Here is a 14,941-nt window from a genome sequence, read left to right as displayed (position 1 = left end):
AGTCCCATCGTGTGCAAGAACTATGGTGCATGTTCAATTTTGGTTCAATTGTGCTCTTTGATTCTTCAAATAGTCATTCCTCTGGAGCTAAGATAAAGTCTTAAAGACAAAAATTCAAGGAGATTTGACTACCCTTCTATCTTTTGTATGAAGCTGAAATTTTTATTTTTCAATTTGAAAAATAAAAATCCTCATTTGCAATTTTCTTGAGGAAATGTTAAAGCAGAAATCTTGGGTAACAGTGTCCCAACTTGTTCTTGCAGAGGCTGACTGACGGAAGGTGTGGAGAGGCCACTAGCCTTTCACTCACCTGGTTTTCTGCCGCAGAGATAGAAGGCGAGTCTGTCAGTCAGCTCGTACTGTATTTCTACAAGACGCTCTGCCAGCTCATGGTGCCCTCCTTGCCTACCGAGAGAAAACAAAGTACCAGTTATATTCCTCACCAGCCATTGGCTCTACACTTGATCTTAGCCAAAAAGCCGAGAAGCGATACCAGCCACTGGCTCTAGAATAAAAAAGGACAGAACCGTCTCCCAAGACACCTGAGCAATTTACCAAATACAACTTCTCAGAATAATCAACATTCTGTGTGAGATAAACTTTCAAGGTCTACTCTTATTCCTCACTCTATAAACTTTTCATAATCTGAACTACTGCCTTTCCTTTAATTTACAAACACTCCCTTTACTTTAATTTACAAAATGGAATACTTAATAAGGAAATCATGGATTTATGAAAGGAATGAAGAATAACCATCTAAGGAAGTACAAAATAAAACTAATAAATGGTCTAGAGTAGAGGTTCTGAAAAATGAACTAAACTGCTTTAGAAAACATATAGATATCCAGTCCCTGACCTTGGAAATTCTGAATCAATAAGGATGGGATGAGTGTGAATACCAGTATTATGAAGAAGATCCTTCCCCTAGAGGCTCTTGATGCAGCCAGTCTGACTCTGGATGAGTTTAGTAACCACTTCAAGGTCTTTAAATCAGGGAGAGACCGACCAAAAAAATGCACAGCTCACATTTGTAATTACTTCTGTCCTTAACTTCAATTTCCGTAACAGAAAACATTAGGTTTGCCTTTCTTCATTTATGAAATATTTAAGCTGTTTGAAATCCTTTTAGGAACAAGGCACATAAATAAAGTATTTCACTGAGTGACTACTGTATATGCAAGGTATGCATGAGGAAATTTCAAAATAAGTGATAGTAAGTACCATGTACTGAGGGCTCTCTTCCTCTTAAAAGATAAAGCCTAATTCCTGTCAGTTTCTCTTCCCACCATTCAAGACAGTACAAAATATTCCTCCAACATACCACATATTTGATTTCTGAGATACACATCATTTTTCCCTTTTTTTTTAAACAGCTGTGAAATCAGGAAATATCTGACAATTGATGGTACATCCATCATTTTCTTTTTAAGTTTATTTATTTATTCTGAGAGCGGAAGAGAGTAGGGGAGTGGCAGAGAGAGGGAGAGAGAATCCCAAACAGGCTCCATGCTATCAGTGCAGAAACCAATGTGGGGCTCCAACTCAAACTGTGAGATCATGACCTGAGCCAAAGTCAAGAGTCAGATGCTTAACCAACTGAGCAACTCAGGCACCCCCATTCATCATTTAATTGGCCAAGTTTTCCTCATTTTTTAGTGGTATATGAGATGACGACCCATATAATTGGTGGAGTCTCAGATCTGATGAATTACTATATTACTCAGTATCTCAGCTCACCCTGCTCTATCCAGTGAAGTGCTCTGCTGTGCCAAACACGCCCTGTCCATCCGTCCCTCCTGAGCTTGACTCAGGCCTTTCTTTTTCACCTGGAATGTCTTAGCCCTCTTTCACACACCCAAATCTAACCTATTTTTCAAAGCCCAACTAAAGAAATTTCTTAATGATTGAGGCCACAATGAAGAAACCCTGTATAAACCTTTTAAGATGAGATATCCATTCTAGCAATGAATTCCACATTATCTTGCTTTATTTAACTCTTTCAGGCATTTATGAATCATCTCCTCTATGAGATAATAAATTCTGGGAAGGCACAGTTTTGTCATTTTGCCCATTTTATCCTCGCAGAAAAGGGTACAGTGCTTTGCAGTTAATAAAGTTAATTTGCAAGAAGAAGGAAAGATAAGCCATCTTCTATCATTTAAAGGATATTCAAGACTAACTTATGGACTTGTTTATTCTTCCAGCATTTCACAGTCAACGTTTTTAAACCAAGAAGAACTTTATAGCAGGCACTCAAATGTCAGCCACCTAAAACTTAACATTTTACATTGTACTTGTTTAATCACATACCTAACCATACAGGTCCGTTTTTTTTTTTTTACACAGAAATCTCTAGTAAAAGGCGAAAGATTTATGCGATCTAAAGAGAAACCAGAGTATACAGGTCCGTTTTTAAGTTAAAGCAATGACTAAACATATTAAAAAACTGAGGGGTGGGTTCTGCAGTTCTTGATACTTGACTTGGACTCTGCCTATGGCCCAAATACCATTTCACTCTAAGTCATGTGAAAGACTGAAAGCTAACTGGTTAATGGCTCTACCCTCTAGGACTTGGCCAGCCTCTGAACTCTTATGTATCTGAAATGTCTTCATCCGCAAAATAATAGGATGCAAATCCTTAACTTAAAGGGGTTAAATGTTAATCATACACAATTTAGCCACCTAGCAATGAATCGTAGCCAACATAAATAATCCCTAACAGAGGGAGTGACAAGAATCTAGGTCTCTTACCTTGCATAATCAACAGGAGTTTTCCCACTGGAATCCTGTGTGCCTGGGTCTGCTCCATAGACTGCCAATAATTCTGCCTGTAAAATCTGCCCTGCTTTGGAGGCAACATGGAGTGGGGTGTTTCCTTTTTCCTGAGTATTAACAAAAAGGAGGCAAACAAGCAAATTAAATAAAACTAAAGACTACACAAACACAACCCAGTTAGTTTCAACTTAATATCTGAATCAATTCATGCTTTTCTCACAGGGTGAAAGAAGTTGGCTTGTGCTCCTAAAGATAACAGCCTCAAACAGGTTTCGAGATTCCCCGTTCTCACGCTTGAATGGAGTTGCTGAAAAACACACAAACCAAAAAAATGTTCGTTAAAGGTGTAACGAGTGGTGTGCTAGAGCAGCTGGCAGGTCATTTTAATATACATTATGTTAATAATAATCTTTGTTCAGCTCAGTAAGATGGATGAAGCAGTGTCTCCCTTGCTGGTCACAACCACCTCTGGGCTCTCCCCTGGGGCCAAGGTGCACTTACTGAGAAGGAAACAGGGCTGGGAAGGCCGACATGCCCAGATGCATGATCTGTCTAGGGGGCACAGTCAGCCCTGGAGTGAGAGGCAGTATGAGAAAGTGACTGAACACAGTACTGAGGTCTCCAATGCCTGAATTTCAAACCATACACCCTTCAAGTTGTGTGGCCTTATGGAAGTTCTTTAAGCAAGCTGAGCCTTAGTCTTCTCATGTCTAACATGGTGATAACTGGGACGCCTGGGTGGCTCAGTCAGCTGAGCGACCAGCTTTGGCTCAGGTCATGATCTCACGGTTTGTGGGTTCGAGCCCCATGTCAGGCTCTGTGCTGATAGCTAGCTCAGAGCCTGAAGCCTGCTTCAGATTCTGGGTCTCCCTCTCTCTCTGAGGCTCCCCTGCTCATGCTATCTCTCTCTCAAAAATAAATAAAACATTAGGGAAAAAATTTATTATTTTTAATTTATTCATTTTTAAAATTTTTAAATGGTGATAACTATGCCACCTATTATTCACAGGATAACTGTAAGGAATCAATGATATAACAAAGTGCTTAGCATAGAGCCTGGCACATAGGAAATGCTCAAAGAATACAGCTGCTGTTGCTCTGATAATCACTGTTATTATCTGCCATTGTTATCGGTCTGCTCCACAGACTGCATATCCCACCGCACACACTGCAGGATTCTGGCTTATCGCACAAACTCTCCATAACACCACTCTTGGCCTTGCATACATTTCTTTAATCAAGTCTTTTAGGGTGGGATATAGGCCTGTGTATACCAAATTCCGTACCACTGCAGAAAAGCTCTTACACAGGCAGAAGATGAGCTGCTTTCCTTCAAGTCCAACCTAGAATTGTCCAAAATGCCATAACTCTTAATCTGGGAATGCAGGAATCTACTGCAGCATCTATATCCATGCCTTATTTTCAAAATCAACTTATTTAATATTTTTACATTGGTTAAAAAAAGCCTTTTTAATTAGCAGAAATAACAATTACATATGCTTCTGTACAAACTTTAAAAGTCTGAGTTGTGAATGCCCATGCTCTGCATGAACATTTCCTAAAAGCAGTGCTTTGAAAATAAAGATACATATTTCTTATGGCATTTCTCAAAAACATGCAGAGGCCCACATAAAGAAAGCCATCTACTCATTTTACAAGTATAATAAAGAATCCAGAGCACTACAGCTTTGAGTCATCCTGCTTCCTGAAGATCCTACTAAGTATACAACCTAGATACCTAAAAAAGTCCCTCAAACTTTCTAGTCCCTTCTAGAAACAAACTCAAGTATGGTTCCTATTTCAAAGTTAATAAAAAAAACGTATAGAAATATTTAATTTTTATTAACAATTATTTTAAGTTTTATTTATTTTGAGAGGGAGAGAGTACGAGTAGGGGAGGGGCAGAGAGAAAATCCCAAGCAGGCTCCACACGGACAGCGCGGGGCTTGAACTCATGAACCGTGAGTTACGGGTTTTTGGGCCTGAGCCCAAAAAAGAGTCCTAGATGCTTAACCAACTGAGCTATCCAGGCATCCCTAGAAATACAACTTTAAAACTGATTCTGAAAAACACAAATAGTTTTCTATATATGTACTTGTTTTTCCTCTTTGCTCTTATACCTCCACTAACATGAATGGCTGCCATTTGAATTAAGATTCAAGATGAAACCAATTCCAAAAAAAGGCTATTATTAATTATTTAGATTACAGAAAGTTTTTGTGTTGTTTTTCTCTTCTTCCTCTTTAAATTTTCTTTCAAGCAAAACAATACACTGTTTCACCCAGCAACAGTAGGGATTTTAAAAGGTGTGGCCCACCTTGCTAAGGTCTTTGGCAGTTACACTGTCATCATCCCGGCAAGGCAAGCGATGCACAAACGCCAACATCTGATACTTGGCTCTGATGAATTCCGCTTTATTAGGACTGTTTGAAAACAAAGAAAACAGCTCACTTGCAGTGCAGATGCAACATTCCCCATTCTTCAGGTTGTAAAAAGAAGAGGAAGTGACCCATATGCCCCACTCGAGAAAAAAATGAACAATAGAGAAATAAGGTCCAGCAGGAGTTTAAGACTGCAAAACATCAATTAGTCATTCTAATGGCCAGGACTGCAGAGGACTTGCTTTTTATAGCATCTCTCCTCTCTTTGTAATTTTCTTCTTAAAAAAAGTTTTTTAAGTTTATTTATGTATTCTGAGAGAAAGAGAGAGTGCACAAGTGGGGGAGGGGCAGAGACAGGGAGAGAGAGAATCCCAAGCATTCTCCATCTGCACTGATAGCGCATAGAGCCTCATGTGGGGCTCAGACTCACAAACCATGAGATCGTGACCTGAGCTGAGATCGAGTGGGACACTTAACTGACTGAGCCACTCAGGGGGCCCTCTGTAATTTTTGTAATTGACCTAGTGGCTTTGTGAGGAAGGAGCGTTTCATCCCATCCTACAGGTGAGGCATCGGGCAGAATGGAGCCCAGAACCAAGATTTCTGGTCTGACTGCCTCTTGTTTGAGCACCTAAGCTTAAATCTGATTACATGAACAGCCTCTGAACCTTTGTCTCAAACTGGAGAAGCCACTGACTTGTGCATGCAATCACGCAAAAGAGATGGTCCTGTGCCCAGTCTTTTGCATTTCTAATAGCAAAAGGCTCAATGCACAATTGGGGTGTAACCCACTTCCTGTGCTGCCCTTGGGGAGAATGGTCAAAAGTAGCTGTGTACCTTTTAGTGGGCCCTGTGTGTTACAAAGAAATAAAAGTATTAAACATTCCACTCACTGTACTTTATCCTGTGGATTAGCTTTACGTCTTCCACTCATAACAGAGGCAGGGTCCAGCAATGAATGCTCCCATATAGAATTAGCACCATTATTATACAAGGTTTCAACCATCTAAAACCAAGCAGTATAAAATCACATTTTAATTTCTTTCAACAAATATTCCATGGGAGCTGTAGTGACTGAACTGGGAAAACTAAGCCCTATGACAAATACTAGCATGATGGGGATGTCCCACAAATCACTGCTTTCTTATTCTAGAAGGAGAACAATGAATCTGTATGCAGGATTCAGGTTGGATCAGGAGGATAGCTAAAGCCCTAAGAGGGTTTGATTAAACTGTTTTTATAGATTATAGAAGAGTACTTTGGCACTTTAGTGCAGTACTTCCCAAGCCAGATCATCCAAATACTATTTTCAAGATTCCTAACAACCCACGTACTGTCTAGACTATCCGCCTAATATTTTTCCTTAAATCCACTTATTTTTTAAAACGTCTACTAGAATGATGGCTTGATGCGCTAGTTAAAGTTCTCTTATACACATTAAAATAATGCAACCATTAAAACAAATCTTTGAGTATTACCTACATCTGTCTTGAGCACCACTGGTGGATCATGTACCATACCTTCGGAATGTTCTTTTAGGGTCAAGCCTGGCATTTTAAACTACTCATCTCTGGACTTTCTTCAGGCCCTATAATGAAATCTGTGAACAAAGACCTGAGAGCAGTAAACACCTACTTTCACATGAGATGGAGCTGTTAGAAACTTCTCAGCATAAGTTACTAATAAACCATACTTCCCAATCTCATTTCAAAGCAGGACTCCTGACACAGCCCTATCTGTTTTTTGTATTAGTAGAGATACCATCACATCAGAGACCCAAACCCACTTGTTTTGGCCCCTTGGTTTTTATGGGTAGGTTTAAGGGATAGGTTATACAGCTGCCACAGATTTAGTAAAATATGTACTCAAGACAAATGAAGGCAAAACACATGCTTAACTCTGAGTTCCAAAAGAACTTGAAGAATGTGTACCCCAAAATAGAAGTACAGGTGACATGACATTCAACCCCAAATAAAACAAAGGGCTCACTTAACACTCAGCAGGGTGCTGGGCATTCAACTGAAACATGTTAACTTAATTTGGTCTCTAACTGGTTAAAAAGAATTTCAAGAAAGCTTAAATCAGATGTTTCTGAAATTTCTGAGGAATCTCAGTCCATGCTTCCATCAAAGCAGGAGACATAATGAAAAGCTTCTAAGACTGCAGCCTTCAGAAACATTTATCACGGCATAGGGCCGTTTAACAACACTTGCTGGTAATGGTGTAGAAAGTCAGCAGTGAAACATTACCAAAAAAAAAAAAACCACTTAAAAATTATTTATCTATCTATAATTAAGCTGTTGGGATTTGTTAGGAGGGGGAAAAAATCTTAAACTACAAATTCAGTCCTTATCTACAGCAGCGGTAGGCACGGCACTTCTGTTCAGTTGTGATTCAAACACCGTTGTAAGATTCCAGAAGTACAGTGAAGAGATGTTAATTGCTAAAACCAAGAGCCCTGAAAGCTCCAATTACGTGCCGTGTGAGTTCCTAGCCTTTACCTGCAGCAGCGTGGGAGGCCACGGCGCGTGCTTCAGGTGCCTTACTTGGGAGACGTGGCGCCCCAGGCTCCGGTGGACGCCGCAGCACTCGTCACAGATAAAAGTCCCCCGGTTTACTGATGCCCAGGAAGGGTCTGGAAGGAAGAATGACATCTCAGTAGTGAGGCTACTGTGCTGCCAGACGGCCCCAGGTGACCGAGGTTTGGTTTTTCAGAAAAACAAGGCATTTCTGCTGTCTTAGAATGCTGGCCAACACACCAGGCTGGTGAGCCTGTCTGACGGGGCTGCCTATCTTGGTTGATTGGGCACAACGTGAACTGAGACTCAACACGAGTGGAAGCCCTGAATAAGCAGCTGTCTCCTTTCTGGTCCAGGGCCACAGTCTGCAGCCCTGATGGGATCTACCATCTCAGATGCTCTACCTTCATTCCACATAAGAGAAGCAAACTGAGAGGATATGGATGAATCATCTCAAACCCATCTCCACAAAGGGCAAGAGAACATAATCATATCAGTGAATAATCTACACGGGCATTACCCGAAAAGCGAATCTACTAATCTACTACCATACCTCCTCAAAGCTGCAAGAGACACAACAACGAAACTGCTTGGCTACAGTGGCTCGAAGGACAGACGGAGGAACCTGGCCTTTTCTGCTAGGAAATGTTCTATGACATCCATTACTCATTTCAAATAAACTGCCAAGTTCCCCCTTGCAATTGATCTGAAGGAAGAAAAGCTGTAATGGCAGCCGCTCCAGAGGCAAAGATGTAAAATAAAAGCAAGTAACATTTTTGGTGCAGGTACGATACTTTTTCCCCACGAAGTCCCGTGGAACTTCAGCAGACATCCTTTGAGACAAGGAATAATTCGCATTTGGTAGGCAGTAAGAATAATCCAGACTGGGCAAGTAAAGTGAACACATACTTAAAAACCACAGATAAAATCAGACTTTCTACATGCCATCAGACTCACAATGGGGTGACAATAGGTGCCACTCAAGCTGCCTGGTTTTAGAGTTATATTTAAAAATTCTTCAAAGTCCACAAAAATCTTTGAAATGCATGTACACCATCTTTACCGTGTTTAGCAGTTTATTCAAATCCTTTCCGACCATATAATGAAAAGTTATGAGATTTCAATCAGAGACAAATCTTGGGAGTCAGAGGGTGTGGTGGCTGAGAAGGTGGTTCTGCAAACAAGCAGTCCCGGCTTGGAACCCCAACTCGGCCATTTCTCGCACAATGATCTCAGGCAAGTAATTTCTTTGAGCATACTGGCAAGGATCAAATAGGAATAACAGCATATCTCACACTAAGGTAGACATAAAGGGTAAAGTGCCTTGTATATAGTAAGTACTTAGTAACGTCAACAGTTATAACTTTTCTAAATTACTTTCTAATTAACATTCAGATATTTTCAAGAGGTCACTGAAATTCATGAGAACGGGAAAAAGTTTTTGTCAATACTTAAGACATCGAATGTGTCAGATGAACACAACTACTATAGGGAAAAGTCTGAAGTGGAATTTTCGGGTAGTTGAGCGCAGAGGAAGAGTTATTTAAAATGAACTAGAGTCATTAAAAAAAAAAGTACAGTATTTGCTCATACGTGATCACGGTTAAGGGTTTGCCATGAAATAAAACAGAAAGAAAATAACTCAATGAAATAGAACTCTGTCAGTACTACTACATAATCCTGAAAAGCAATGATTGAACATATCAAGATGAACGATACCTACAAAGCTACATAAGAACACTTCTTTTTGTAGTACGTAACCATTCTACTACTATTGGGGGGACAAAAGACTTTTGAAACACAGCTTTGGTTTTCAAATATCATTCAGAGGATTCACAGTGTTCCTGGAGAAAATTAAATAGAAATAAGACAGCAAGGATTTAACACACATTCTCAACCACTTCAACATCATGGATCAGAATCCCATGGGAAAAAAAATATTAGTGTTCACAATAAAGTAAAACCAAACCCGAGTTCATATGTTGGGTGAAACCTTTCCAGTTTACCTAAATGTTCTGTTCTGGTGCTTCTCGACTGGGATTCCAGGAGCACCACAGACGGGCTTCAGAAATGTCTGTGAGCCCGTGAAGAAATTATAAACATGAATTTTGCATTCAAAGAGCGACTGCATGTGCATTTTCCGGGCAGAAGGCCTTAGCAGTCATCAGAATCTTTACAGGGACCCCTAAGAGAAAGTGGCAACTCTCTGACCAGGCCTCTGTAGAAAAGGCAGCACAAATTCCTAGCTGTTCAAGTTCACACAACATTTCAAGGTAGCCTAATTATATTCAAAACAGGAAGGAAATGACTCAAGTCTCTGTAGATTAGGCATTTGAGACAACTAAAACGATACAATGGAAGAGAAAACGGTCTGAAATATGCACAAAATGCTGCACAAGGGCAAGACAGTCATTAGCACGGAAAATGGGGGCCTCAGTTTTCCTTTGTCCCCCATCAACTCATGTGTAAAGAACACACATTCCAAGAGGAAGTCTGAATCTAGACTCATGTGAATCAAACGCATCACAGAACGTTCAACTGAAAACCAGTAAGAAAATAAGGAAGTGGAACAAATAACATGTTTAGAGAATACGATGGAGTTTGTATAAGCCACACCAACTTGAGGTCCTCTTTTCGGCTCTCCACCCTCCTCCCAACCTTCAAAGGAAACCGGTAACCCCACTTGCACTACCAGGGCCGTGAAATAACCACACAAGGTTTGAGTTATCACGGCACTAGTTGAAATCAGTCTCCACCTCCATATGATACGATGAAGTTCAGAACAGTTGCAGTTGTTGATTGGACACTGAATGTACCAAAGAAGGCCATCTTACCTTTGAATGACTTCGAATTTCAAAGCACTGAAATCCAAGCGTGGAAAAGAGCAGAGAGACCTGTCAATTCAATGCCAATTGCTAAGAGGGATCTGAACTCTAAATCTACGTAAATCTCTAAATTACGCAGGAATGGTTTTGGGCTTTCAACGCACCCCTATGCCTGCCTAGCCTGCCTGAACGCCCAAGCGTCTATCTGCCAGTGATTTTTGTTTGTTTTGTACGCTGTAATTAATGTGAGATTTAGAAACTCAATGCTAGCTTTAAAAGACTGCAAAGTTTCTGTACCAAACACCACAATACAAAACAGAAAAAAAAAAAAAAAGAAAACTTAGATGAGATAATCCTAAGAATAGTCACTGGCTCTTTAGTACCACCGAACGTGGTTCTCCCAATCCTCTCCACGGAAAAAAGAAGGAAAGTAAGGCTGGGCCAAATGAAATCACCAGCCCAAGGTCACCCACAGGCAGACCCAGTCTGAACCCAGGCCGTCCGGATCCCATAACTCCAGACGCGCGCGCACCGCCTCCCAAGCGCTGCATGTGTTTGCGAGACCCCGACGTCCCGGAGACTCTCCCCGGCGGCGGTGGAGTGGGAACCGGGATGTTAGGAGCAGGGAGATCATCCACAGGAGTCCCCTGCGGAGTATCGGTGGACGGAAGCGGCGAGTGCGCCCACCCCGGGCAGGGCCCCCTCGCGGGGCAGGGGTCCGGGAGCGCTGCGACGGGAGGGGGGACACCTGCAGCCTCTGGGGGCCGCAGCCGCGAGAATGCCCGCATTTTACTTCTGTAATTGGCCTTCCTGTGGATTGCCCAAGCCCCTTCCTGTTGGGGAAGCGGCCCCGACCCCGCAGCCTCCCCGCCCGGCCTGGGACAGTGGGACGAGAGGGAATGAGAGGAGCGGGAGGGACGGGAGGGCGGCCGCCCCCCCGGCGCGCCCGGCTCTTACAGGCCCGGGACGGGTCCTGTACCGAAGCCTCAGCGGCTCTCCCAAGTGTGGGGTTCGGCAACTGGGACCCGCCCGACCCGAGGGGACGGCCCGGCGCAGGGGTCCCTCTGAGGAGAGCTGAGGAGAGCGGGCCCGGCCGGTGCGACTCACCCGGCCCGCTGCAGTCCGCGCACACCTCGCTGCTCCGCAGCCGCTTCGACATGGCTCCCGCCTCCCACCTGCCGGGAATCAGGGTCCCCGGGATAGCGAAGGCGGCGGCGGCTGCGCTTCCGCTCTAACGGGTCCCCGCGGCGGCGCTGGCGGCGGCGCCTCTCCCCTCAGCGCCTCGCAGCCGCGGCGCAACACGCACGCGCGGGGAGGAGCCCTTCACCGATGGGCAGATCACGTGACCGGAAGGGGCACGCTGCCTTGTCGCCATCTTGAGTGAGGGCAGCATCTTCTGTCCTACTTAACAAGTTTTCTTCAATTTGGGTTTCCCTCTCGGGTGGAGATTCTTTGTCCCCGCACTGATTAATACTAAGGGAAACAGCAAAATCTAGTGGCCAGAGTTCTGCAGCCACAGCCTTCCTGAGGCAATCAGTAGTTAAGTCACTTAGTATACCTGGTCAAGTTCATTCACGTATTCATTCCTTGGACAGTAAGTATTTATGGAGATCTGTGTTCCACGTACTGTTCCCGGCGATGGAGAAAAAAACTGACCAAAGAAGACAAAATTTCCCGTCCTTATGGAGCTTATATTATGTTGTGGTAGCTCTACAATAAAGTTGTGAAATAAGGAACGTTAGATGTTTCTTTCAATGCAATTTTAGTCTCATCTGCAAAATGGTGCTGATGGAGTGGATTTTTTTTTTGCATGTTCTGCTACATAAGAATGATTTTTACATTTTTAAAGGGTTGTAAAGAAGAAAAAGGAGAAGATGAAGTGGATGAAGAATATTTCATAAAATTCATATATGGCCTGCAGAGCTAAATATTTACTATCTGGCTAAGGACAAAAGGAATAATTTATAGAAAAGTGTGGTGTGCCTGCCTCATAGTAAGCACTCAATAATAGTAGCGCCCACTAGTATTGATATTTGGTATTACTATTCTTTTCTAAATTTTTTGTTTTTGAGAAGAATATATAACCTACAATGATTTATGGGATGGTGTGAAATAAACACAGTGAGAGGAGTTTAATCAGCATAAGAAAAGAGATGTGCCCCTAATGCTAATGAGTATTTATTGTATGTATTGTACTAAATGCAACTATGATCTTCATTCACCAAATACTGGTGAATACTGCCTATTAAAGGCCAGGCACTGTTTTGACTTTAGATAGAGTTCCTCAACTTATGAATAGGAGAGATGTTTAATAAACATGGAACAATGAGCAGAAAGAAGATAAAGTTGCACAAAGCATCTGAAAAGATAGGAAGTCTTGGAAGAGGTCATAGAAGCCGTTTTGGTCCATCTCTCCGTTTTTTTCCCTTCAAAATTTATTTATTTTGAGAGAGAAGGAGAGTGTGAGCAGGGAAGAGAGAGGAAGAGAGAGAATCGCAAGCAACCTGTTGGTGGGGCTTGATCTTGTGATTGTGTGATCACAACTTGAGCCTACATCAAGAGTTGGACATTTAACCAACTGAGCCACCCTGGCGCCCCAGCCATTTCTCCATTTTGACAAATGTGTGGTATAGGAATAGCTGCATAATTCCCACACATTCCATAGTGAGGGCCTCTGGGTGCCATCCTGATGCTCCTGCATCCTGTTTTGGTTTGCAGACTCACAAATCTTCTGGACTCAACATGTGTGGACAATGGATTAGGCCAGGCTTCTTCAACAGCTGTTGTTGCAGGCATCTGAAAAGCTGGATGTGCACAAGCAGGGGAGGCGTAGGGCATGCTTTCAGGATGCATTAAATAACTTTGCCCAGTTGTGTGGTCTAGCTGTAGACAACTGTGCAAATAGCTTAGGCTGGTGAGTAGCTGTCAGTTGTCTTGACTCTTCATTGAATCAAAGAGCTGTAGTGTCTTAGGTTGAAACAAAGAATGAACTTGATATTTGCAAGCTGTGGTCAAGCCTGCATATTATCGATTAGTCTTATCTGCCATAATCCAAAATTCAACTGGCTAGCTTCAAAAATAAATGAGCCTTGGAGCGCCTGGGTGGCTCAGTCGGTTAAGCCTCCGACTTCGGCTCAGGTCATGATCGCACGTTCATGGGTTCGAGCCCCATGTCAGGCTCTGTGCTGACAGCCCAGAGCCTGGAGTCTGCTTCGGATTCTGTGTCTCCCCTCACTCTGCCCCTCCCCCATTCATGCTGTCTCTTTCTGTCTCAATAATAAATAAACATTAAAAAAAAGTTTATTTTACAAAAAACAAAAATAAATGAGCCTTGTGTGTGGAATAAACCGCTGCCATAGGTAACTTTGAATCATAACCCAGTGCGGAGTTCAGATGGAACAGTGGTTCTCAACTGGGGATAATTTTTCTCCTCCAGGGGTTATTTGGCAGTGTCTGGAGACATTTGGGGGCGAGGGGGGGGAGTGGTACTGGCATCCAGTGGATAGAAAGGCATCCTAGAAAGCACGGGACAACCCCCACAGAAAAAAAAAATGCTCACTTTAAAACGTGCAGATGTTGAGAAACCCTGACAAAGAACTATCTCCTTGTAATGCAAATCTTAAAAATTTTCTTTTAACATTTGTTTAATTTTGAGAGAGACACCCACAAAGTGTAAGCGGGTAAGAGTCAGAGGGAGACACAGAATCAGAATCAGGCTCTGAGCTGTCAACACAGTGCCTGACGCGAGGCTCAAACCCATAAACTGTAAGATCATTGCGTGAGCTGAGTCGGCCGCTTAACCGACTGAGCCACCCAGGTGCCCCTTGCTATGTGAATCTTTAATGCCACTTCTCCAGGGTTTAGAATGCTTCCTTTAAATTTGTTTGCTGTTGCCCACTTCCAAAATGGCTTCTGGCCAATCAAGGATGCGCTGCCCAGTTCCAAAAAGGCTGCAAGGGAGTCAGTAACTGGAATGGTTTGGTCCAGACCTCCGCTGTCACCCCCTGAACTCAGAGCCGATGGAAGAGACCCAGTTGTGGACCGAACCATATGAGGTTGCTGGAGCAGGGGGAAAGGGGCTGGTGACAGGTAGGCCGAGTTTTTCACGTCGAGGTTCTGGGCTAAGGAGGAGAGTTTTCGCTCTGTTTTGGGATTGCACTGTGTTTTCCGGTGCGCAGCTTGGGGTAGACGGGATCGGGCCAACCCCGGGGCGGGTGATTGGCCTCACCTTCCCCCGCCGAGGCGTGCAGTGGTTCGCCCCGCGCACTTCCCAGTTTGGGGCAGTTCACCCAGCAGAAGTCGGTTCGGGAGCTGTCAGCGCGGGCGGGAGCGCGGTGGGGCGCGGGGTGGGCGCGGCCGACCCGGTCCCCGACCCGGCCCGCGACCCCCGACCTCCCGCGCGTCCCTCACCCGGCCAGCAGGCCGCCCCACCGCGTACAGC

At 43.4% G+C, this 14,941-nt stretch overlaps 1 protein-coding gene and 1 pseudogene across 16 annotated transcripts in view; both read right to left on the bottom strand.

Moving 5' to 3' along the window:
• Positions 1–11,782, bottom strand: part of GIT2 (GIT ArfGAP 2) — a 46,909-nt gene extending 35,127 nt beyond the window's left edge. For all 16 annotated transcript variants that reach the window (XM_029922887.1, XM_029922891.1, XM_029922895.1 and 13 more), the window contains exons 1-7: positions 11,608–11,782; positions 7,658–7,791; positions 6,050–6,162; positions 5,093–5,198; positions 2,996–3,082; positions 2,752–2,882; positions 311–405 (exon numbers count right to left, since the gene is read on the bottom strand). In XM_029922887.1, coding sequence (XP_029778747.1) covers positions 311–405; positions 2,752–2,882; positions 2,996–3,082; positions 5,093–5,198; positions 6,050–6,162; positions 7,658–7,791; positions 11,608–11,659 — 718 coding nt within the window. In that variant the 5' untranslated portion in view covers positions 11,660–11,782. The remainder of the gene's footprint in view (positions 1–310; positions 406–2,751; positions 2,883–2,995; positions 3,083–5,092; positions 5,199–6,049; positions 6,163–7,657; positions 7,792–11,607) is intronic.
• Positions 2,289–2,398, bottom strand: LOC115278538 (annotated as a pseudogene).
• Positions 11,783–14,941: the final 3,159 nt, after the last annotated feature.

The sequence above is a fragment of the Suricata suricatta genome, chromosome 14, assembly GCF_006229205.1.
Source record: "Suricata suricatta isolate VVHF042 chromosome 14, meerkat_22Aug2017_6uvM2_HiC, whole genome shotgun sequence".
Taxonomy (NCBI): Eukaryota; Metazoa; Chordata; class Mammalia; order Carnivora; family Herpestidae; genus Suricata; species Suricata suricatta.
Note: the sequence above shows the minus strand (reverse complement) of the source record. Positions and strands in the feature narration are given on the sequence as shown.